This window comes from Euprymna scolopes, chromosome 30, assembly GCF_053919585.1.
Source record: "Euprymna scolopes isolate OS-2025 chromosome 30, ASM5391958v1, whole genome shotgun sequence".
In the NCBI taxonomy this organism is placed as follows: Eukaryota; Metazoa; Mollusca; class Cephalopoda; order Sepiida; family Sepiolidae; genus Euprymna; species Euprymna scolopes.
In genome coordinates, this window is record NC_136511.1 from 45,663,118 (window position 1) to 45,689,066 (window position 25,949).

General features: G+C 37.0%; 1 protein-coding gene across 3 annotated transcripts in view; it reads right to left on the bottom strand.

Annotated features, from left to right (window-relative positions):
- LOC145254784 (uncharacterized) overlaps window positions 1-25,949 on the bottom strand; it is a 371,478-nt gene that overhangs the window by 184,847 nt on the left and 160,682 nt on the right. The window contains exon 2 of one of the 3 annotated variants that reach the window (XM_080113565.1): window positions 15,412-15,652. The exons of the other annotated variants lie outside the window; for them this stretch is intronic. Within the exon in view, the coding sequence (XP_079969691.1) occupies window positions 15,412-15,468 (57 nt within the window). The 5' untranslated portion in view covers window positions 15,469-15,652. The remainder of the gene's footprint in view (window positions 1-15,411; window positions 15,653-25,949) is intronic. 3 annotated transcript variants of the gene reach the window in all.

The window sequence follows — 25,949 nt, forward strand, 5'->3', positions numbered from 1 at the left end:
AGATGTGCCAGCGCAAAGTAGAGAGGGAGAGATGTGCCAGCGCAAAGTAGAGAGGGAGAGATGTGCCAGCGCAAAGTAGAGAGAGAGAGAGTGTGTGACAGCGCAAAGTAGAGAGAGAGAGAGAGAGTGTGTGACAGCGCAAAGTAGAGAGAGAGAGAGAGTGTGTGACAGTGCAAAATAGAGAGAGAGAGAGTGTGACAGCGCAAAGTAGAGAGAGAGAGAGTGTGACAGCGCAAAGTAGAGAGAGAGTGTGACAGCGCAAAGTAGAGAGAGAGTGTGACAGCGCAAAGTAGAGAGAGAGTGTGACAGCGCAAAGTAGAGAGAGAGTGTGACAGCGCAAAGTAGAGAGAGAGTGTGACAGCGCAAAGTAGAGAGTGTGACAGCGCAAAGTAGAGAGAGAGAGAGAGAGAGAGAGTGTGACAGCGCAAAGTAGAGAGAGAGAGAGAGTGTGACAGCGCAAAGTAGAGAGAGAAAGAGAGTGTGACAGTGCAAAGTAGAGAGAGAGAGAGAGAGTGTGACAGTACAAAGTAGAGAAAGAGAAGAGAGTGTGACAGCGCAAAGTAGAGAAAGAGAAGAGAGTGTCACAGCGCAAAGTAGAGAGAGAGAGAGTGTCACAGCGCAAAGTAGAGAGAGAGTGTGACAGCGCAAAGTAGAGAGGGAGAGATGTGCCAGCGCAAAGTAGAGAGGGAGAGATGTGCCAGCGCAAAGTAGAGAGAGAGAGAGTGTGTGACAGCGCAAAGTAGAGAGAGAGAGAGAGAGTGTGTGACAGTGCAAAGTAGAGAGAGAGAGAGAGTGTGTGACAGTGCAAAATAGAGAGAGAGAGAGAGTGTGACAGCGCAAAGTAGAGAGAGAGAGAGTGTGACAGCACAAAGTAGAGAGAGTGTGACAGCGCAAAGTAGAGAGAGTGTGACAGCGCAAAGTAGAGAGAGTGTGACAGCGCAAAGTAGAGAGAGTGTGACAGCGCAAAGTAGAGAGAGTGTGACAGCGCAAAGTAGAGAGAGTGTGACAGCGCAAAGTACAGAGAGAGAGTGTGACAGCGCAAAGTACAGAGAGAGAGAGAGTGTGACAGCGCAAAGTAGAGAGAGTGAGAGTGTGACAGCGCAAAGTAGAGAGAGAGAGAGTGTGTGACAGCGCAAAGTAGAGAGAGAGAGAGAGTGTGTGACAGCGCAAAGTAGAGAGAGAGAGTGTGTGATAGCGCAAAGTAGAGAGAGAGAGAGAGTGTGTGACAGCGCAAAGTAGAGAGAGAGAGTGTGTGTGACAGCGCAAAGTAGAGAGAGAGAGAGTGTGTGGATGTCTAGAAGGAGAGAGATGGATTGAGAGCCATAGCCGTCAATTACCCTTCAAACATTGAGTTAATAAAGAACTTAAGAACATTACGATTCTTCTCCTGAATTGATCAGTTAACTATGTTATAGTGTACTAGCTGGCCGCCCCGGCGTTGCCCAGTCGTACAAAATGCTTAAACAGGATATTTTAATTCATGCAGATTGCATATGAATTATTATGGAATCAATCCTCTAATAGGAATAACTAATTCGCAAGAAAATAAAAGAATAAATGATGATAATGTATTTCATCAAATTCCGTCTGTGTTTGTTTTTCACGTCAGCTGATATTGGGACTTGACGATGAATGCCCCGAAAACTCACTTTTGATTAATGTTATGTTTTGAAATATGGAAACAAAGTAATGATTTGCAGCGATTTTAAATGGTATCTCTACTTTTATCTTAAACTGAATTCATTAACAAGAAAAAATTAAAATAAAACTGAGGTATACCCAGGCTTAAACACAGGATCATTCGATCTGTAGTCGAATGCTCTGCCACTGAGCTATGCTTCCAGACTCCAACAAAACTGCTTTTTTTTTTTTTTTTTTTTTTTTTTAGAACAAATTATTTGCTAAGATTTTATTAACTCTCTTGCCGGTGCAACCTAAAATTATCCCCTGAAAAAAAAATTCTTTTTAATCTATAAGAAAGAAAGAGTATTTTTAGGATCGGATTTTTGCGATTTTCTATACTTATCGGAATTTCTGTACAAAACCTATGTAAGAACACTGCCAGACAAATAAATTACCTTTGTGTGAAATTTGCAAGATAGGCTCAGCCGTTTTGGAACTTATAAGAAAGGAACTTACACACACACAAAGTGACTTTTATATAATAGTAAAGACAGAGATTTTAAGTGGTCTCCTGATCTTACCAGATTCCAAGGCAGGAATTCATCTAGTCTAATGGAGTATCCAGCTTCATGCTTTTACTAGAGGCAACTCTTTTTTTTTTTCCAAGGAAGTCACCACTTATCAAGGCCTGAACGCCACTTGAGGATAAATGTTTATGAATGTAAGGTGCTAGTGTAGTAATCGTTAATGGTGTAATTTGGATACAATTTGATTACTTGAAGAGACTGTTCAACTTGATTATATTAGACTTGAAGGTAGTCGGCTGGGAAGCAGGCCAATGGAACAGTGTTACACAAGCGGGCAGTTCTAGGAAGGAAGCTTTGTTTGTGGAATCTGCATTTAGATTTAGGCACAGATGGAGAGTGAGGGGAAATTGTTGATAGTGGTTGTAGCTAGTCGAGTGTTTATTTGTGAAAGTTTGAAAAGGGGAGACCATAGATTAGAGCTCAGAGGAGCACTTGCCATGAAAATAACGATAAAGCAGAGACAGGCTTGCAACGTCTTTTCTATGGGAAGGAGAGAGAGAAAGAAAGGGAGAAGGAGAGAGAGAGAAAGAAAGGGAGAAGGAGAGAGAGAGAAAGAAAGGGAGAAGGAGAGAGAGAGAGAAAGAAAGGGAGAAGGAGAGAGAGAGAGAGAAAGAAAGGGGGAAGGAGAGAGAGAGAAAGAAAGGGGGAAGGAGAGAGAGAGAAAGAAAGGGGGAAGGAGAGAGAGAGAAAGAAAGGGGAAAGAGAGAGAGAAAGAAATGGAGAAGGAGAGAGAGAAAGAAATGGAGAAGGAGAGAGAAAGAAATGGAGAAGGAGAGAGAGAAAGAGAGGGAGAAGGAGAGAGAGAAAGAGAGGGAGAAGGAGAGAGAGTAAGAGAGGGAGAAGGAGAGAGAGAAAGAGAGGGAGAAGGAGAGAGAGAAAGAGAGAAGGAGAGAGAGAAAGAGAGGGAGAAGGAGAGAGAGAAAGAGAGGGAGGAGAGAGAGAAAGAGAGGGAGAAGGAGAGAAAGAAAGAGAGGGAGAAGGAGAGAAAGAAAGAGAGGGAGAAGGAGAGAAAGAAAGAGAGGGAGAGGGAGAAAGAGAGGGAGAAGGAGAAAGAGAAAGAGGGAGAAGGAGAAAGAGAAAGAGGGAGAAGGAGAAAGAGGGAGAAGGAGAAAGAGGGAGAAGGAGAAAAAGGGAGAAGGAGAAAAAGGGAGAAGGAGAAAGAGATATATATATAGAGAGACGGAGAGGGTGAGGAGAGGAGAGGGAGGTAAGGGAGAGAGGGAGAGGAGAGAGAAAGACAGTCTTTCCTCGTTGCTTTCAAGGTTTTTTTCTGCTGACCAATCGTGATTCCCAAAGAGGTTGAAGTTCTCGGGGGAGGGGTCAGCTGGGATCAATGAGCCCTGCAAGCTGATTGGTCAATATGTAGCCAAATTGTCTAGCAGGGATATTCTTTCACAAGAGAAAGTCAATTTATGAACTTCCCCTCCAGAAAAAAACAAAAAACAAAAACAAAAAAACGATGCAATTCTATATTTAACTATTACTACACTTGAAAAGTACATTTATTAACGCTATTAAAAAATCAAGTTCATACAAGTTGCTTTGAATAGGTTCATAATTTATAACTGAATTACCATTGGACAGTTTCTTTACATCATGTTAATATCAACCATTGTTTTCCGGCCAATCACATATGATTCGAATGAGTGAATATGACATTTTAATGGAAAATCGACGTGTGTGGGATGGTTGCTACGACATGGATTCAATCCAAACGATACTAAATTACTTGTGTATGCATTATATAGATTTGAGGAGGCGAAAAAATAATGCATGAATAAAAAATAAAACCGGAAATGATGTCATAAACAAGATATGATTCATGTTATTGAGACTATTATTCTCTGCTTAAATGTTATTTTCACAACCAGATATATAGCGGATTTGAGCCTGTGGAACAATTTTTCGATTTGGTTTTTTAGCTGGTAAAAATAGCTGCTAAAGGGTAAATATTGGAACAATTCTTTTGAACTGAAAGCTATGTTTAATCTCAAAAGAGTTTCCGATGGGTAGCTAACAGTATTGAGACGATTCCAGTACTGTTCTCGATTCTGATTCTTTATAAATCTCTAAATATTTAACTATAGAGTTGCTATTTTTCCTTGATTCTTATATATATATATATATATATATATATATATATATATATATATATATATATATATATATATATATATATATATATATATAAACAAAAAAAACATGTTAAATGTGCAAATATTTTCTCAAACGTAAAAACAAACTTGTGGGTTTTTTTTCTGATAATTTAAGATTAATAAATATTTATTATTTTAACATTACTACAAACAGCGAAATACTTTGTTTTAAACAAAATCAAATAAAAAAGACGGCGCTTTTACACTATTGGGACAAAATTTCGGAAACCGTAGGACTGAATTTCACATGAAAACAATTGTATCTACGTATTCTTCGTATTTTTAAGATGATTGTATTAAAACATTACGAAAATCGATAAGGTAGAAAATTATCTATTAAAGAAAATAAAAAATAGAATTTGATAAAAACGATCGATTTTTTTTCTTTTTTACAAGGGAATCACCACTTATCAAAGCCCAGAGGCCACTCGAGGAGAAGGATTAAAGAATGTACAGTGGTCAAAAGCACAATATCATAGTAATAGTTAGAAGTGTAAATTTGGTAAAATTGGATTACTTAAGGGGAACGGCTCAGCAGGAACTTGTTCACATTGGACTTGAAGACTGCCATATTGTAGTCAGCTGGAAAGCAGATAAACGGAAGAGAGTTCCACAGGCGTACAATTTTAAGAAAGAAGCTTTGTTCATGGAATCTACGTTTAGGTTTAGGCACAGATAAAGAGTGGGGGAAATTATTGATAGTAAGAGACAGGAGAGTTCCAAAGTCTTTACTTTTGGAACGACCCTTATAAATGCTAGCATTAACATTAAATGTGGTTGAAGACATATAGGAGTGTAACATGGCTGTTTGGCTTGAACCAGGTTCATTATAGTTCAAAGCTCTCTTGGACCCCCACGCTGTCTGGTACCGTCGAAAAGGAACAAAAATAAATAAATCCGACTCTGCTTTTTTTCTCTGTTTCAGCAAAAGGCATTCATTACCATTACTTTCCAAACAATGTCGGCTTCTTGTTTTTTTTTTAAACTGTTCATCTGGTCTGCCATAAGATTAACAAAACCCCGCTGTCTTGACACCAGCTTAAAACTGTCTCGCCGCCACCACAGGGCCACACGTCCATCTCACCTGATTCACATTTTTCTTTTCCCCCCTCGACCACGTGTTATCCCTTTTTTCGTTTTCCTGTCATGCAAGCTCATGCGCATTTGCTAATTTGCATAGGTGCTCAAACACTGCTGCTGCTAATACATTCGTTAGCTAGCTGATATTTTCACATACACTCATACGTGCTTCAGTACATCTTATCTACAATGGAGAATGAAATAAAGGGTTACTAGATTTGAAGTTTTTTTTTTACATAGGCATAACCACTTATCAAGGCCTAAAGACAACTCGAGGATAAAGGTTAAGAGTGTACAGTAGTCAATTGGACAATATAGTAATTGTTAGTAATGGAAACTCGGTAAATTTATTAACTTAAGTGGAACGGCTCATCAAGAACTTGTTTACGTTGGACTTGAAGACAATCATATCGTAGTCAGCTGCAAAGCAGGAAAACGGAAGACAGTTCCTCAGGCGTGCACTTCTAAGAAAGAAGCTTTGTTCATGGAATCTACGTTTAGGTTTAAGTACAGATAAAGAGTGGGGGGAATTATTGATAGTGTTTTCAGCTAGACGAGTGTTTCTTGTGAAAGTTTGGCGAGGGGGAACCATAGATTGAAGCTCAGTTGAACACTTTCCATGAAAATAATGATAAAGCAGAGACAAACTCGTAACATCTCTTCTGTGAGATAGAGGTTGCAGGGAAGAGAAAAGGACATCTCCTACGAGTGTGTGGACTCTTTTGCATGTTGGACATTCGTATTTTCAGGGGGAAAAAAAACTTGTGGCGTCCATTTGCATACGAGGAAAACAGTTACTGTAACTCATTACCTCCCGGTGATCTCATGAGATCACTGAATAAATTAACAGTAGACATTGGTTTAGTTTAGTAGACATTAAAACTCTTAAAAGTTGTTCAAGATTTGGATGGGGTATCCTACCGGATGCCAGACATTCATCTACTATCTCATATATTCCAAACAAGAGATCTCTTCAAGATTTCAACTGTCTCTTTTATTACAACTGCCTGAATCTCTCTTGCACTTGGTTCACCAGGTATATTTGCCAGGGAGTTTTTGAAATTCTTTTTCATGAGTCAGGTGGCTCCTATAATTACTGAAATGATAGAGATCTTCCTAAGATTCCCGTTTCTTTTTATGTCGTACAGAAGACCTTGATATTTCGTTATCTTTTCCTTCCCAGCTCTGTTGAAGCTAGCATCATTGGGGACACTAACTTCTACTAAGGTTGCTTCTTTCTCCTCCTTGTCCCATATCACTATGTCAGGTTTAATAGCTCAGTTTTCTAGGTGCAAAGATATACTATAGCCATTGCAACTGTACCACCCCAGTGATCTCATATGAGATCACCTAATATCTCACTTATTTCTATTTAAAATGTAATTCAGACTAGTTCATCATGTTTCTCACACTTTTTTTTTACTAAAGATATCCAAGTTTCATTAAAATAATTAAAGTGGTTAAAATTATGGGAGATAATGGGTTAAGAAAAGACGGATGGAGGAATGCAAGCAGTTGATTTTTTTTTCACAGCTGAGCGAGAAGAGTAGAGCTGCGGCTTGTCACTGTTCAATGCAGTATTTTTCACGAGGAGTTCTGCTAAGTTCCTTACGGGATGACAGATTGAACTATCACTATTTTAAGCAACTGTAAAAGAGGTCATAGACAAAACAGCCAGCCTCTCAAATTTCGGCACCACTCTTATTAGTAAACTGATACAGTACAGCTGAGCCGACGTCGACATTAGATAAATAGATGAAAAGAGAAACATAAAAGGACACTGATACTTTTTTCAAATAAAAGCTTTAAAATAATTGTTGTTTTCTTTAGGGCGACAACTTTATCGTTCCACCTTGTAGATGAGAAAATAAAAGGAAAGTGGTTTAACGTATAAAGCTGAATTAAATGTTATAATAGAGAAAGAAAAATGAAGGTTTACCAGTTTTGAAGTAGGTGAACCGTTTTGCATGTTGGGTATTCAATTTTCAGTGTTTGTAGTTAGATTTCTTCCTTTTTTTTTATATATATATGTGGCATTCTTTGCATACGAGAACTGTGACGAACATGCATGGAAGCGCACAAGAATTGTGTGTGACTGTACGAGTCAAACTTACCTGCGGCGAAAAGCGAACCCAAGACCTTTTGATTGCAAATCAAAAATCTACCAATGAGCTACATCCATCTTACCCACAGTGATGATTGAGTTTTGCTCAACGGCTATAAAAACAAGCCGATACGTCATTCGAGGACAGTTGAAAAAGATTGCTCTGTGTTACTGCATTCATGATCGTGTTGTGGCGTGTCAATTTGATGGTATTGTTCGGGATCGTGTAGTGCCGATCGAGGGTGTTGTTCGGGATTGTGTAGTGCCGATCGACGGTGTTGTTCGGGGTCGTGTAGGGCCGATCGACGGAGTTGTTCGGGGTCGTGTAGGGCCGATCGACGGTGTTGTTCGGGGTCGTGTAATGCCGATCGACAGTGTTGTTCGTGGTCGTGTAATGCCGATCGACAGTGTTGTTCGGGGTCGTGTAATGCCGATCGACAGTGTTGTTCGGGGTCGTGTAATGCCGATCGACAGTGTTGTTCGGGGTCGTGTAATGCCGATCGACAGTGTTGTTCGGGGTCGTGTAATGCCGATCGACAGTGTTGTTCGGGGTCGTGTCGTATCGATTGACGGCATTGTTTGGGATTGTTGTGTGTTAATTCGAGGATATCGTTCAGGATTGTGTTGTGTCAATCGACGGTGTTGTTTGGGATCATGTCAATTGATGGTGGCGTTCGGCATCATGTCGATCGACGGTGTCGTGTGGGATCGTGTCGATCGACGGTGTCGTTCGGGATCATGTCGATCGACGGTGTTGTTCGGGATCGTGTCATGTCGAGTCGACGGTATCGTTCAGGATAGTGTCGTACCGAATCGTTGGAGGTGTTCGGGATTGCGTGGACATACTTGTTTAGGACTGTGTTGCCACAAGTAATATAAATATATGTAAATATTTATATATATATATTTTTTGCCGTTCTCTCTTCCCTCGACAACAGGAACAGCTATCTTAAAAAGGACAAATTGGGCAAGACAGGCAGGTGAATTGTTTTTTTAATTTTTTTTTTAACAGCTGAGAGAGAACATTGGAGTTCGGATTTGTCATTGTTTATTAAAGTTATTGCAAAAGAAGAGTTTCTTTAATTTAATTACAGAATATTTATTAACCCCCAATACTAACTTGAAGGCCGGGTTGTCATTAAAAAATACTGGAATTAGGGTCGAATTTTTTAAATTCACTTCATTTTAGAATTTCAAGGTGATAGATGGACCCTAAATTTGGCTTCTCTTCATATAAAGCCAAAACGGCCTTTTTTTTCTTTTTATTCACCCGAAATAAGGCATATCACTACTGAAGCAAGATAGAGGAGAGGAATCAACCTGGGTGAGCAGTAAGATGTTTGTTCACATTACATTTAAATTTCTGCATGCTGGTATTTCCGGCTAAACAGGAAACCATAAAGAAGCTATCAGAGCAGATAATTTTCCAGCATCATGGTGAAGAAGTGGTATTCAGCAGCAAGTCCAGTGAATCAAGTAATATATGTGTTCAGGGGTATAAGTGCATTAAGTTCCTCGGAACACATTCTGTGTAAGTAGTTATAAGACAAGTACAGGAATAAATACGGCATAATCACATTGACACACCCGTTCCCACAAGATCACCAAAGTTAAACATCGTTGAACCTAGACAGTACTAAAATATGTGACTATTTGAGATTAGCAGGCGCTGTAACAGAGCACGTGTGAAAATATCAGCAGCAGTCGAAGAAGAGATGGCTAGCGAAGGTATTAGCAGCAGACATTTGAACACTATGCAAATTAGCAAGTGTGCGTAGGCTTGCATATCAAGAAAAAGAAGAAAAAAAGGGACAGCACGTGGTCGAGGAGTAGCAAGGTGCATGCTGGGAAAAATGAACGTCTAAAGTCAAAGGCAAGAAATGGCTGGCATGAGGTCGGGAGAAAGAAAATCAGGTGTCGGATGAGATGGATGTGTGGCCCCGTAGTGGTGGTGAGAGACTTTACAGCTGATGTCTAAACGGCAGGGTTTTGTTAATCCTTATAGCAGAGGAAATGAACATCTATAATATAGAAGTCTCACCTGTCTGTTTAAATGTATGTATGTATGTATGTATGTATGTCTGCCTAAAACATTCGACAGAGGCAACGGATTTTCACGAGATCAGTATTGTTTTGAAGCTCGACCCTTCGGACGACAAATATCGAAAAATTGGCCAAAAACATTAATTCCTTCACTCTCAACTGAGCAGTTTTCTACAGGGAAGGTTGTTTTTTTTGTAAGTCATTTAACCCTCGCGCCAATGACGTCACATAAAAGGTGTTATTTTGACCACCCGTGACGTTACAACCACAGATTAGGCACATCAATAAGAGCGTTTGTTTTGTTTCACCTCTTTTTTCTCTCGCGCGTCACGGGTTTGAGCCTGCTTACTACTCCTATTTTTTTTTTGTGCTCACAATTTTTTTTTTTTTTGTGTTCGCAATTTTTTTTTTTTTGTGCTCGCAATTTTTTTTTTTTTGTGCTCGCAATTTTTTTTTTTTTGTGCTCGCAATTTTTTTTTTTTGTGCTCGCAATTTTTTTTTTGTGCTCGCAATTTTTTTTTTTTTTTGTGCTCGCAATTTTTTTTTTGTGCTCGCAATTTTTTTTTGTGCTCGCAATTTTTTTTTTTTGTGCTCGCAATTTTTTTTTTTTTGTGCTCGCAATTTTTTTTTTTTTGTGCTCGCAATTTTTTTTTTTTTTTGTGCTCGTAATTTTTTTTTTTTTTTGTGCTCGCAATTTTTTTTTTTGTGCTCGCAATTTTTTTTTTTTGTGTGCTCGCAATTTTTTTTTTTTTTGTGCTCGCAATTTTTTTTTTTTTTTGTGCTCGCAATTTTTTTTTTTGTGCTCGCAATTTTTTTTTTTTTTGTGCTCGCAATTTTTTTTTTTTTTTTTTGTGCTCGCAATTTTTTTTTTTTTTTTTTTGTGCTCGCAATTTTTTTTTTTTGTGCTCGCAATTTTTTTTTTTTTTTTGCCCAACCAACACCGTTACACACACCTCCACTTTCTTTTCCACCTTCACATCACGGGTTCGAGCCTGCCTGCCTGCCTGCCTGCCTACTACAACTTTTTTTTTTTCTCAACATATACCTCCAAACACCCAGGCAACGCCGACTAAGAAGCAGGCATTGTTTGGAAAGTAACGGTAAATAAATGCCTTTTTGCTACAACAGCTGAGTTGGATTTATTTTTGTTTATTTGTTCCTTGGTGACGGTACCAGACAGTGTGGGGGTCCGAGAGAAGTTTGAAGTGTAACAAATACAGTTCAAGTGTAACGGCCATGTTACAGTACTGCATGTACTCTCCGCTTATCTCAGCAGCGTCCTCTCCTTGCCACTGAAATCAAGCAATATTTATTCAGAAGATATGTGGTTGGAGATTGCGTTACTCTTGTTCATAATTACATGTGCAGCTATCCTTATAGGGGATATCCATTGTCTCTTGACAGAATGGAGGCAATAACAAGGCTGCAACCTCTGCAGCAATACAATGAGGGTTGAAGCTTGGCAGGCAATCCAAGACCTATTAGGTCAAACATTCATTTTTTGCACCTAAGGGGCAGAGTTTGGTGTACCATCTTGGATGCAGCAACAATACTTCATGGGTGAATAGTTGTTTTGTAGCGATGTAGGATACCAACAGATGTGCAAACCTTCTAAGCTTGATAAAACTGGAAGAAATCTACACATCTATAAAAGTGAGAATCTGTGTGCGTGTGTGAGGACACTTCTCAACTTATATACTCAACAAATTTATTTACTTGTCTCCCATGAGGACACTTAGACACATGTTTGGTTTCTTTAATATGAGATATCCATCACCCCAAAAATGGAGGACTCTGGATGGGACAAAAATAAAAATTGTCCCAGTCAAGAAGGATCTTTGTCCTCTGACGTAAACAGAACAAATACTACACTCTAATCCTAGCCCAAAGGCAAAGAGTAAGTCAACGACTGTTTATTTAGACCATTGATGGAAGCGGATATATGATCTTGCTCGCAACGTAATTATCTACCTATATAAGAGGCAAATATCTCAAAATGGAGTACTGTTGTCACACCGGGAGAAGAGTTGCTAAAAATACGTTTTCCTGCAATATTGAAATCTAGTGAGAGAGAACCTTTTTGCATTCTTGCTTCCTCTTTCTCACAGAAGAGACGTCGCAAATCTAGCTCTACTCTATGATTATTTTCATGGCACATGGTCGACTGAGCTTCAATCTTTGACCTCTCTCCATAAAACATTCACAACAAATACTTGTCTAGCTACAACAACTATCAAAAATGTCCCTTACTCTATCTGTGCCTGAAGCTAAAACTCCATAAGCAAAGTTTCTTTCCTAAAACTTAACATCCATGAACACAATATCGCGGGGCTGCTTTCCAGCTGGCTATAACATGGTAGTCTTTAAGTTTAATGGGAATTACTTCTTGTTGATCTGTCTTCTTAAATAATTAAACACTACACAAGTTCCACTATTATTGATGATCATCACGATGTTGTCTTACTGCCTACCTGCTACTCATCAACTCTTATCCTAGAGTAGCCTTTGAGATTTGAGGAGCGGTAACCCCCACTCCCACCCAAGTAAAAAAAAAAAAAAAAGATCTGACAAAAAATCGTTACAACTTGAAACATAGAATATATATACAAAGTCAGTCTGAAAGTAATTTGATTTGCACTAAAGAATTATCTGACTTATTCCCTGCTTCCTTTGTTCCAGCTCGTTTGACTCGTTGGTCTAGTGGTCTCCATTAATTCACCGTTCTAATACATTATTGTATACAGCTTCCTATTCTAGTAGTATTTTTCCAAAGACTGCAAGTTTGTGGAACTCTCTTCCTGTTCACTGTTTTCTTCCAACCTACAGCCTTGGTCTTTTCAAGACTAAGGTTCACAGGTATCTCCTGTCTTTGTGATAATGATCTTTTGTTCTTGTTAGCCTCTTACATCAAGTGGCTTCATGCCTCGTCTCGAGTGATTTCCATAATCAAAAATAAAAGATACTCTTCTATTAAATAATTGATTTCTATTAGCTATCATTAAAGAAAAAGTTTGTGCACTAAGAATAATGATTTTGAATGCAAGAATTTATTCAAAAACAACATTTATATTTCAAAATGAAGACCATTGTCCTATGACCTACTGTAATGAAGCCATTGAGACGTATGTAGCAGTAGTGGTAGCTTACGTATGCTAATGACCAAGCCGTGGTGCAAGTTGACATCATAGTGAAGGAAGAGAAGGAAAAGAAAAAGCAGGAAAGTAAAAATGAAGCAAGAGCAACTTGGAAGCACGTGTTAGTGCACCAAGAGGAACTTTTAAAACAAGATGTAATCCGAACTTTGGACAAAAAATTGTGCAATGGGGCGAACTGCAGATATAGCAGTAGACAAAAAAGATTAAAAAATCACATGGCAGCAACTGGATTTGAGCAGACATGTCAACGCAGAAGGAGAAAAGTACTTGTTCAACACAGCAGAGGTTTGTTAACTACATAGTGAACGAAGAGATTTGTAAACCAAGATGCAGACATAGTTTGGAAAGTATCATGAATAAATGCGCCTTTTATTTCAACTGAAAAAGTTGAATTTCCTTTCCTCTGTTCCTTTGCAGGCCTTTCATACAATGTCAGCTCGGTGTTAACATGTAACTACAATGTTACACTGCCAGCAACCTGCAAGATTTCAGATTTAGTTAAATGTGTTACAGAGAGGAGAGGGATAGATGAGCCTGTATCCAGATCACTGTCTTGACCTAGGATTTGACCAACTTTTCTTTGACGTCATCTTTGCAAGCCCAGACAGCCAATCGTCTACCTCTGCCATCTGCAACTCTGCCCTCCCTCTGTAACAAAAGTACAAATCCTTTGATTCAAAAAATTCTTGACAGATTTCTTCAACTTCTTTTGCAGTACATAACCGAAAAATATTCCAACATGGACCAATTATTTAGTTAAATTTAGTTTAACCTAACACGTGAATATTTTTTTTAGATAATCATCCAGGGCAATGCCAATCAAAAAAAAGTACCAACTTTGTGAGTGCTTGTTTTGTAGTTTTTGGAGTGTTTGCTGGACATATAGACAGACAACTGCCTTTTACATAATAGATCATTTAATTATATTTAGTTTGTTGAAATTAAAATTAGTATTATTTTGAGGACAAAGTCTGTGTAATGTGTTAAGAAAATATTTTATTATGCAGGAATTTATTCAAAAACAATAACATTTATTCTCCAGAATGACCTTCAAACAATGAAACAATGACCTGAAAGCTTTTAGATTTGGTCAAAATACTAATCCGGTTTTGAAGTAGAAACTTATTTTTAAAAATTCTTAAATGCAGAAAACACAAGACAATACTAAAACACCAAATGAAGTGTTTTTTTTTTTGTTTTGTCTTTTTTTTTTTTTGTAGAAAAGCAACTCACATGAGAACGAATTATTAATAAGGCAATGTAATTGCATAAAATGATTGGATGTAAATAGCTAGATATGCAAAACATACTGCAAAAAAAAAAAGAGTGAACGATTGCTATTTGCATCTAAAATGTACAAGATAACACGAAAACAACACCAAATAAACTGTTTTTAATTTGTAACAAAGCAACTCACAAGAGAAAAAACTCTACACAAAAGCAACTCACAAGAGAAAAAAACTACACAAAAGCAACTCGCAACAGAAAAAACTCTACACAAAAGCAACTCACAAGAGAAAAAAACTACACAAAAGCAACTCACAAGAGAAAAAAACTACACAAAAGCAACTCACAAGAGAAAAAAACTACACAAAAGCAACTCACAAGAGAAAAAACTCTACACAAAAGCAACTCGCAAGAGAACAAGCTCTACACAAAAGCAACTTACACAAAAGCAACTCACACAAGAACAAGCTCTACACAAAAGCAACTCACAAGAGAACAAAGGAGAAAATCTGAGAATGTCTAGAAATAAAAAGTGTTGAAATGGGAAATAAGTGCACAAACCACAAAATATAAAATCCAAAACAGATCAGAAGACTAGTATTTCGAAATAGTCTGCTGCTACTGCTTTTTGGGGGTCAGGTGTAATTTTGTTATACCACTTAAATGTTAACACTTCATAAGGGACAGACCCTCTTAATATTCATTTTTCAAGATATTCTTTTATCGTTAATAACTTGTGTACAATTGTTTCGGCAGAATATTGGCATGCATGTATATAACAGTTTACAAATTATGATTTAGCACAACTGGGCAATCTCATCAGTGCATATTAATGAAACCAATTTTAAAGGTTTTTCTTCAAACAGGTCCTTTTGTATTAACATGTATTTATTCATCCATTTACTTTTGAATAAATACAAAAAAAACATGTTTGAAGAAAAACTTTAAAATTTATCTCATTAATATGCACTGATGAGATTGCCTAGTTGTGCTAGTTCATAATTTGTAAACTGTTATATACATGTATGCCAACATTGGGACGAAACAATTGTATGCAAGTTATTATCAATAAAAGACTATTTTGAAAAATGAACATTATGAGGGCCTGAGCCCTATGAAATGATAACATTTAAGTATCTATAGCTCTAGTAATGCACTATTGAGCTATCTCAGTTGAACGTTGTTTCATTTACTTATATGCAATTATTATCATAATTAGTGAAATTGCATATAGAAAACAATTATATATATATATATGTGTGTGTGTGTATATTCGGAGGTTTGTTCATTACTCTGATAAAAAGAGAATGCAGATGTATACGGTAACTATAGAAACACCCCATGAAAGAAGAAGGAGTAGGAAGAGGGTGGTTCAGTCACATGCAGACTGACCTGCAACTGGATAGAGGAATATTCAAACAATTATGGCCACCTACCCTCATGGCATCCATATCAATTACGCTAGCATAAGCATGCGTTTGCGTTTGGCCCATTTCTCTGCACACCTGAATTGTTGCCGTTTCTAGAATAGACGGGATGGGGCTTTCATCCGAGAAGGTGATACACACCTGAACGATTATCGAAGATTTGAAAAGAAGGTTCGGAGGTTCGATCCAGGCTAAAGTCTCTTGGGCCAATTTGGCAACAACATCAGCTCATCAGGAGGACAGTTGACATCTCCAAATGGGGAGAAAAGAAAGGCATTCAGATTTTATAGACAATGTTTCAAAAAAATATTCGGTAAATTTATTCTTCAATCTTTTCATGTACAAAGTGTTCAACAATGAACCGTCTACTTTGAAATATAAATTAATATTAAATTAGATGGTTAATTTTGAGACACTCTGTATAATGTAGATATTTGTATCAAAAAAGAAAAAAATAATACCTATTGTACATTTATATCATATACTAACAGGCCACCCGGTGTTACCCGGTCATAAAATATGCTTAAACATGACATTTTAATTTATGCAGATTGCGTATGTATTATTATAGAATCTATCCTCTATTAAATTACTAGCCTGGGTGCCCCATTGCCCAGGTGTTTGGAAGTGTGTGTTGAGCAAAAAAAAAAAAAAAGTGGTAGTAGGCAGGCAGGCTCGAACCCATACTAGGAAGGAGGAAAAGAATGTGAAAAAAAAAAAAAAAAAAAAACTGACGCACCCATCGCCAAACCAGAAGTGACGTAGGTTTAAATTAATGCTAGACAATCGAAAGAGGGGATGACTTTCGAAAATATCGGCAAAAACAGCGAACCCTCCCTATAGAAAAGGGCCCAGTTGAGGGTGAAGGAATTTATGTTTTGGGCCAATTTTTCGATATTTATTATCTGAAGGGTTTAGCTTCAAAATGATACCGATCTCGTGAAAATCCGTCACCTCTGTCAAAAGTTTTAGGCAGACATACAAACATACATATATACATTTAAACAGATTTTCGCCCTTTATATTATTATAGTGGGGGTACTCGGCGTTGCCCGGGTGTTTGGGGGGGGTATGTAGGAGAGGGTGACCCTGTTTTAATATTAAAAAAAAAACACGATGTTAAGAAAAATTGGAAAAACCAATACAAAGCAAAACAGCGAAAAAACGTAAATAAAAAAGGGGGAAAAAAGGTGTAAAAGATGAAAAAAAGTTTAGGTAGAAAGACGGGCTCGAATCCGAAACATCGAGGCTAAGGCAGAAAAAAAATGCCCGACACGTTACCCCTATGCCAAAGAGACATACAACTGAGAACAGATAAAATTAAACCTTTAAAAACACTTGCAGGTGGTTTTAAACTAACGTCAACGTTTTCTAGGTCAAACATAACGTCATTGTCGTAGTAGCAGGAGCAGAGAAAATGATGGAACAATGTTTTCGGCACCCCTCCCTAACAAACCAAAATGTTTAGTTTTTTTTTTTTTTTTTTTGCTCATGTTCACCCCCTTACAAAGCATATCGCCAGGGAAGCAGGCAGTGAATTCCAAAGTCTAGCTGTTTGAGGGAAGAAACTATTAGAAAGCTTTCTGGCATTTAGGGACATCAACAGTGAAGGGGTGAGATCTTATTCCTAAGCGGGTTTGTCAAGGACATGTACGTCTGTCACCCCCTTCAGCCGGTCGGTTGAGACGATCGTCGACCTCAGAACTCTTCCACTCCAATTACGGCAGCCTGAAAACGACCCGACTCTGGCGGTTTGCAGCTCACTATTTTCGTCCTTCCAGTGACCACTGCCGGTGATAATTCTTAGCTGTTTTAATGTTGCTGGTATTGGTAGTGACAGAATTATCAGTTGGTCGTCTAAATTTATACTCCGGACCTGACGTTGTGTACCCGTTTACCGGCGAACATCGCCGATAAGAGAGCCGTGGATTTTAGTGTGGTGAAAAAGGAAATAAAAACGATTCCACACACGAATAAACATTAATCTGGGTTTATTCACAATAATAATGGTCTAATAATATTTCAGAGTTTGAAGGAAGTTGGCTGTAGCTATTTTAAAACGGTAGCTTGTGACTCGAGTTCAGATAAGTTTTTCGGCCATTGGAGATACGTGTTTTAAGTCAAAAGCCCTCTCTGCCCGACTTTAACACCATCTGAATTCGCCAAAATCGAATTCTCTCTTCTCCTTCTCTTCTCCCCCTCCTCTCTTCTCCTTCTGTTCTTTTCTCTGTGTTCGAGGAATATATACATATCCATCAATGCCCTTTAAACATCACGAGTTTGTATTTGTTTACAACAAGAAAACTTGCCTGTCATCAGCTTTCAAACCTTGTTTTCTAAAATAAACAACCGCCTGTCATTTCATCTCGAATTCTGTGTTTCAAAATAAACAGCCAGCTCACTCCAAACTCTGACCGTTACAACAATAAGTATCTCTTGACATTTTTTTTCCTTTGTCTGTTCTAACCAAAGAGTCATTTGATCGTCCTATTTTTTCGTTCTTTTGGCTCTTTCTCTATAACGGCATATCAACCCCATAACTTGGTTACACGTCGAGGGGGTACAAGTGAAACGAGTTCATCAGAACACATTCCATTAAAATATTTGTAAAACAGACACAGTGATGCAGCATTGCGGTGATGGGATATAAAGTTAGGTATGTGCATTTGTCTATATATTTGTATGTACAGGATTTGCTCCTAAACTAACTGACCAATCATTATGAATCTTGGAACACATCCACTAGGTATAAAGATGGATAATATGGGCTATATGTAGTGTGATTTAGATTTATACAAAGAGGCGGGGGGGGGAGTAGAAGCCATGTTGTGAAAATTCAAATACTATTGATTGTTGTGAAATTTTAACAATTAAAATTCCCCAGAATTTAGTTTCTTGGATGTTTTTTAAAATCAAATTTTACGCTTTTTAGTAATTAAGTATTTTCAGCATACACTGATGAGCCCAGGCTTCTGGAGATGGTGTTAAAGGGCAGATAATCAGAGATGAATTTCGAATTCAATCAAATATGGTGATTGTTTTTTGTTTTTTTTACATCGAGCAAGTAAAAAAATTGATTTTCTTAAATTAAAAAAAAAAAAAAAATGATCAAATTTTTGGAATATGCCAATCTTCGTTTCATGATGGATACGTACATCATAAAGATTTTTCTGTAATTTCTTTTAAAATTTTCATTATGAGTGCTAGTCTAAATAAATTGTCTACAAGAAAAAAGGGTTATCTTGAAGCAGTTGGCTCCCAAAGAGACTGCCATATTTTATCGCTTAGTTATGTCTATCTTTTGCAGTGGTGACAGATCAAAGTAGTCCATCATGACCCTCTAATCCCTGAAAAAAAAATGTACATATTTTTTGTTTTTCTTGTTTTTTGCAGATAATTTGGTTCTGATTTCTGCAAATTTATTTTTACTCAGCAAATATCTTGAATTATGATAAAAGCTTAGTTTTTTTGTTTAAGCAAAACGAAAAACAAAATTCTCTCAACCAAAAATTAAAAAAAAAGACTCTTAATCCAAACACTGCATTACTGCTGTTAATCAAGAGAAGAGTCTATCAGACATGTGTATATGTGATGAGTTATTAAAATGAAACTTAGCCAAGGAGGATTGAGGACATGTGTTGCATGGAGAGGAAATAGATGAGAATGATATGAACATGTAATGTGAGCCTTAAAGACAGGTTAAGGCCTGATGATTTTAGAAGATTACATTTTTAATAAGCACCACATATATTTATTTTGTTACAGGATATTTTAGATGCAGATGATAATTTGAATTATTTAGATAATTCGGACAAGGCGGCATAATATGGGCACCATTTGCTGCTCTGTTGTGTGCGTCCCATAAAATAACAGACATTGCAAAGCTCCTTAATGTGATTCATATGATGGTGCACAGAGTTGCATACCGTATAGCGAATGGAGAAACCCTTAAGGATCGCCCCCACAAAGGAAGACCCAGACTTGTGACGATCAAAAAATGCTTGAGAACAATCCAACCCTTAAAATAACACATCTTGCTAAGATGAAGGGGATCTCAGTGTCCACTGCCAGGAGGGCTGTTAAACTAGAAGGTTGAAAGAGCTTGAAAATGCTAAGAAAACCCTGTGGACGGTTGGGATTAAAAAAAAAGAAGCGCCGTGAACGCATTAAAAAGTTTCCCAACAACATCAAAAGCCATGGAAACTGAATCATCATTTTTTTCGGACAAAAAGACCCTCACCGTCGATCCTGTCGTGAATAAACAGAATGACAGAGTAGTGTCTTTCGGTCAAGATGTCTCTGAAGTGTGCAATGTCTCCACGACAAAACATTCGGCGTCAGTTATGTTTGGAGTTATTTCTTAAAATGAGTAAGGAGAAGATGCCTCCAGTGTGGTTCCCCACTGGATATTGGCTTACCACCCGTGACTATAAACATATCCTCGAGACAAAACTGTTTCCTTGGATCAAGAGGGTTGTCAAAAAGACCGATTAGCTCTTCTAAGAAGATGGGGCACCATCGCACACTGCCAAAATCGTTCAGGACTCGTTGAAGGAAAAATCAATTTTTAGTCGAAAGATTTTTGGCCACTACAATCACCAGATTTGAATCTGTTGGACTACAGCATCTGGACACGTGGTGAGCAAGGCATGCAAGTGCTGTCACAGTAGTGTAGAAAACTTGTAGGCTGCCGTGAACCGCACGTAAGTGTAACAGAAAATTTTACTAGTCCGGTATATATATATATATATATATATTAGTGTTGGGACAATTAATCAGAATCGGAAGAATCAGAACTTTTTTGAGAATTGGAATCGGAAAAATTTGTGTCAATTTTCCAATGCTCAAAGCGATTCTTTCAATTGTCTTTTTTTATATTTTAAGACTTAATTTTTCATTACTAATAAAATAATTATGTATTTTTAACTATCAGTAAAACTAAAATCTATAGTCACCCCCCATCTCCAAGTGTATTCTTATGTTTCCGAAAAATATGTGCATATATTACACTGGTATTTACAACAATCTGACGCCCCCCCCCTCCAAAAAAAAATTATAGCTAAATATTGAAATATTTTAAAGGAATCAAAATCAGTAAATCGTCCCATCACTCTCTCTCTCTCTCTCTCTCTCTCTATATATATATATATATATATATATATATATATATAAAGAAGTTCAAATATAAGATAACAAAAATGGAAATGAGAAATAAGAAAAACCCAGACTAATTGGAATTCAGAGAAATTAAGTTGTGATTTGAATCAATATTTCGTCTAGAAATAAGCTTCATCAAGAAACAGACTGTTGTTCCATGCGTCTTCACTGCATATTTGTGTCCTATTCTTTTTAATTTTCTTTTTTAATTATAACTAAGTAGTGGCCCGCATTTCTCTACAGCCTCTTTTACCATCGAGCAAGCAGACACACTTAAATTTAAAGAATTAAAAAAAAAAAAAAAAATTAAGCGAAGAAATAAATAACATACGCAAATCATCCTTTTCTTATCCATTAGAGCAAACAATTGTTTCAGGCCGTACTGATATGTATAATGTTTCATACTAAGACATATATATATATATATATATATATATATATATGTTCAGTATTATTTTTCATACTTAAGCCATCATCATATATATCAACAAAATAAAAGGCAACCTCTACATGGAAAAACTTTCTTTTGTATTCCACATTCAATTATACAATCCGTTCTACAGGGTCTACCTGCCCCACCCTCGTTATTCAACTTCATATAGGTTGTAATATACTTTTACCATATGCCACAAATTTTACAGATTTATAGGCGAAACTAGCAAACCGCCCGGCGTTGAACAGTCATAAAATACGCATAAATATTATATTTTAATTAATACAGAAACTGAGACACGTGCATGTGAGTATTATGTTTTTTCTAAACACTTCACTTCTTGTAAGTAAAAAAAACAAAACATTAGAGCTGACACTGAAACCTAAAGACAGTGGGTCGAGTACAATAACTATTTGGCCAGCTTGACACGATTTATAAAACGTCTTCAAACCTACTTATTCTTAACATTCACATTGAACGATTCACACATGCGCAGTTGTGAAACAGTTAACAAACAAATAAAAATCTAATGACTCCCAAGTACCAATTTTGACACCTTAGCAGCTCTTTTTTTTTTTCTGGATGAAAACATTTAAAAAGTTTCCCACATGCCTAAATACCCTATATACCAATTTTAAATCTGGAGATCAAAAAATTTGTTGAGTATATAGGTTGAGAATTGTTCTCATGCACACATTCTCACTTTTATAGATATATTAGCAGGCTGCCCGGTATTGCCCGGTTATAAAATATACATGAATATTACATTTTCATTCATACAGAAACTGAGACGTGTATGCAAGTATTATGTTTTTTTTCTTTCAAACAGTTCACTTCTTGTAAGCAAAAAAAATACTTGAGTGGGGATCAAAACAAAAACTTAAAGACAGTGAGTCAAATACGATAACCATTAGGCTGGCTTGACACGATCTCTAAAGTGTTCTCAAGCCTACTTATTTTTAATATACAGGGTGACCCAAAGAAACGGGCCCCAACTCTAATTAGGCCCCATTTCTTAGTGTTTTGTCTGAATGGAATGAAACTTTGGTCATAACTAGTTTATTATATTCAAAACATCATATCAAAACACTAGGGTCTTTGGCCTTTTTTCTCCGTTCTAAATCATATGTTCTAGATGGCCTCCATTTAGCTTTTGTTTTTTTGAGGGGGGGTCACCTTATAATGAATCTGTGATGTGAACCATTCACACATGCGCATTCGTGGAACAGTTAACAAACAGATAAAAATCCAACGACCCCCATCTCATGTACCAATTTTTCACTTTTGACCCCTTAGCAGCCCATTTTTCCAGATGAAAACAGATTAAGACACTTCCCATATGTCTGAATATCCTATATACCAAATTTCAAGTCTGTAGATCAAAAATTCGTTGAGTAAATAAGTTGAAAAGTGTTCTCACTCATATATTCTCACTTTTATAGCATTTCAGCCCGGCGTTGCCCGGGTGTTTGGAGGTGTATGTTGAGCAAAAAAAAAAAAAAAAAAACAGAAAAGCGATCAATTTTTTTAACTTTGACCCCTATTATGACCCCTTAAAATTTATCGTTTTGGGCTCAAATCAAGTTATTAAGTTAGATCTATGTCCAAGGAACCTATATCTAAAATTTCAAGTGTTTAGACCCAAAATTGGCAGAGGAATTTGGTAGAGTTCTCAAAGGTCAAATTATTGAACTTTGACCCCTTATCAGAGAAATTTCTGGCCAAAAACCGATTACAAAGATTTTCCCAAATCTCAGTAACCTGTATATCAAAATTCGAGACTTAAAATTGACAGTGTTATTGTGTCGGGAAATGTACACACACACACACACATACAGACACGTTCCCTTTTATAGATATACTAGTCTACCCGTGACCCGTTGGGTCAGTATGTTATATTAGCTATGGAATTCATGTATGAGCGTGACACTTGTGATGTAAAGAAAATAGGGTTTTTTTTGACATAACAAACATTTCTATGAAAATATATTAAAATGAAAAAAGAATATAGATAGATTTCTATGAGTCGTTCTGTTTATTATAATTGATTTTTTTTTTTTTTTAAATTGACCGTTACTGAATTATAAGTGGTTGGGCATACTTATAGGTAAATGTGCACTGAACAGATACCATAATACTTATAGTTAAATTCAAATTTTGATATATCTGCTTTTTTTTTGTTTGTTTGTTTTTTTTTTACATCGTTCATTTCTGTATTACGTTTAAGTTATTTTAAACCCCACTCTTCCCATGTTAAATAATAATTTCGAAATAATAACGTTAATATTTTCAGTGCGCAGATCATGCGCGCATCCGCAACCGGATGTCGTAAACTGGAAAGTGGGTTACATACATCGTTACAAGGTCATTTGAGTTTTATAATTATGTAAATAGATAGATTTATGCGCACATGCATCATCATCATCATCGGTTTAATGTCCGTTTTACAAGTCTTGTACAGCAAATAATCTACACAGAGAAACAACGCAATTATTTCATAATAAAACATTATCTTTTCTTTTTAAGACAATTGACATGGACGAGGGTGAGAGAAGGGGTGGGTGGGCAGCCATCACCTGATGACCGAGCTGGAAATTTCTAATGGCTAAATATCTTATAAATATTCCACATAATTGCTGCAAACAAGCACTAAATTGGATTTTCTTACATGCACAATCGCATGACGAATAATTGGGCAGATTTGCCATCATTTGACGTTCGCGTGATTAATAATTGCACAATACGGTTATTTTGACAAAAAAAAAAAAAAAAGATGGCACAATTTTTAAAAAGCCATTCAAGTATAATGGTTAATGAGATGTGTAACATTGTCAAGGAACCAACACGTTGTAGCCTCAGTCGCAAAGCAGACAAAGTTCAACTCTCTATTTTTTTGTTGTACAACATTTATTTCCTCAATCTCTCATTACATCTCTCAGGTGATGGTGCTCTCAAACCTCATCCACACCTCTAACGTAATCATCTTCTCGAAAGTGCTCTCTCTCTTTTTTATGGTTTTCTTTTTCCTTTCCGTGACGTCATCATGCTCACGGATTGGTAGTTGCATATAGCCACTCATGCTATACTATAGACTAGCCTGGGTGTCTGGCATTGCTCGGGTGTTTGGAGGTGTGTATTGAGCAAAATAAAAAAAAAAGGTGGTAGTAAGCAAGTAGGCTCAAACCCGTTAAATACCAGTGGCAAGTGGAGGTTCAGGACAACTGGAAACAAATGCCAAGATAAGCGGAGAGCACATACATTTAAACAGACACGTAAGATTTATATAATAGATGGACAGATCGATAGCTGATTGATGATGAATACTATAAGGTGATTTTTAGTCCTAGACCAACCAACCACTCAAAACAGCAATTCTTCTCCCTTGTCAGAAATATTGCTACTGGAATGTAAGAACTAAAGGAGGAAGCAGCAAGGAAGCAAGAGATATGAAACTGTCGAAAGAAAACGCAAGGTCTAATTTTTATTCTGCAAGAATTTAACGATTTCAAGTTCTTTTTTGTAATAATATTTAAAAAAAAACTGAGTAAAATAAACTATATGTATGATAATTTATGTAGTATAAAGTTTTCTTTAATGGCAAACTAAGAAAATACATTGTCACCCATTTTTCAATCAAATAGATTTATTGCCTGCTATAGTTGGAAAATATCGCGGTGTACCGAGAGAAAGCTTCACATGCCTCCCTGCAGTGACGGAGTTCACAATATATTGTCGTCTACACTGCACATATATATATATATATATATATATATATATATATATATATATAAAGGCTTGAATTAAAGTTTAAAATGCAAAAGTCAAGTATTATGCTTCAATTGTGTTTTTTTTTGTTTTTTTTTTTTTACAAAGGCATCACCACATTATCAAGGCCCAGAGGCCACTCAAGGATAAGGGTTAAAGAGTGTACAGTAGAAATTGGTCAATATAGTAATCATTAGTAATGAAAATTTGGTAAATTTAATAACTTATATGGAACGGCTCATCAAGAACTTATTTACTTTAGACTTGAACACAACCATATTGTAGTCAGCCGGAAAGCAGGAAAACGGAAGACAATTCCACGGGCGTGCAGTTCTAAGAAAGAAGCTTTGTTCATGGAATCTACGTTTAGGTTTAGGCACAGATAAAGAGTGGGGGAAATTATTGATAGTGTTTACAGCTAGACGAGTGTTTCTTGTGAAAGTTTGGCGAGGGGGGACCATAGATTGAAGCTCAGTTGAACACTTTCCATGAAAATAACGATACATCAGAGACAAACTCGCAACATCTCTTCTGTGAGATAGAGGTTGCAAGGAGGAGAAAAGGACATCTCCTACGAGGCTACGAAGTCTATTTTGAACTCTATCAAGGCAGGACAAGTCCTTTCTAGCAGCTCCTGCCCAGATGTGGCAACAGTATTCCATCCTTGGACGTACCTGGCTCTTATATAGGTAGAGAATAGCATCAGCAGTGAGATATCTACTGGATCGATAGAAAGATCCCACCATTTTTCCAGCGGCCTTGGCAACAGATTTGATATACGTGTTCCATTTAAGATCAGGAGTAATGGTCAAGCCCAGAAGCTTGTCAAAACTTGAGGCCTCCTGAAGACGAGAGCCATTCATTTCAATTGATGACAAATGTGGATTAGAATGTTGATGATGTAAAGAGAGAAGCTTGGTTTTAGATGCATTAAAAGTAACCAGCCACTTCTTTCCCCATTCTACTACGTGCTCAAGATCAGAGGAGAGAGAATTGGAGAGAACTTGGTCGTTTACTGTCTTAGATGTGGTACCATAAATGGTAGTGTCGTCAGCATAAATGTCTACAAATGATGTAAGGATATGATTTGGAAGATCATTAATGTAGATCAAGAAAAGAGTTGGGCCCAGGATGGATCCCTGAGGGACACCGGCATTAATACTGTGAGCTTCTGATTTTTGCCCCTCAACTA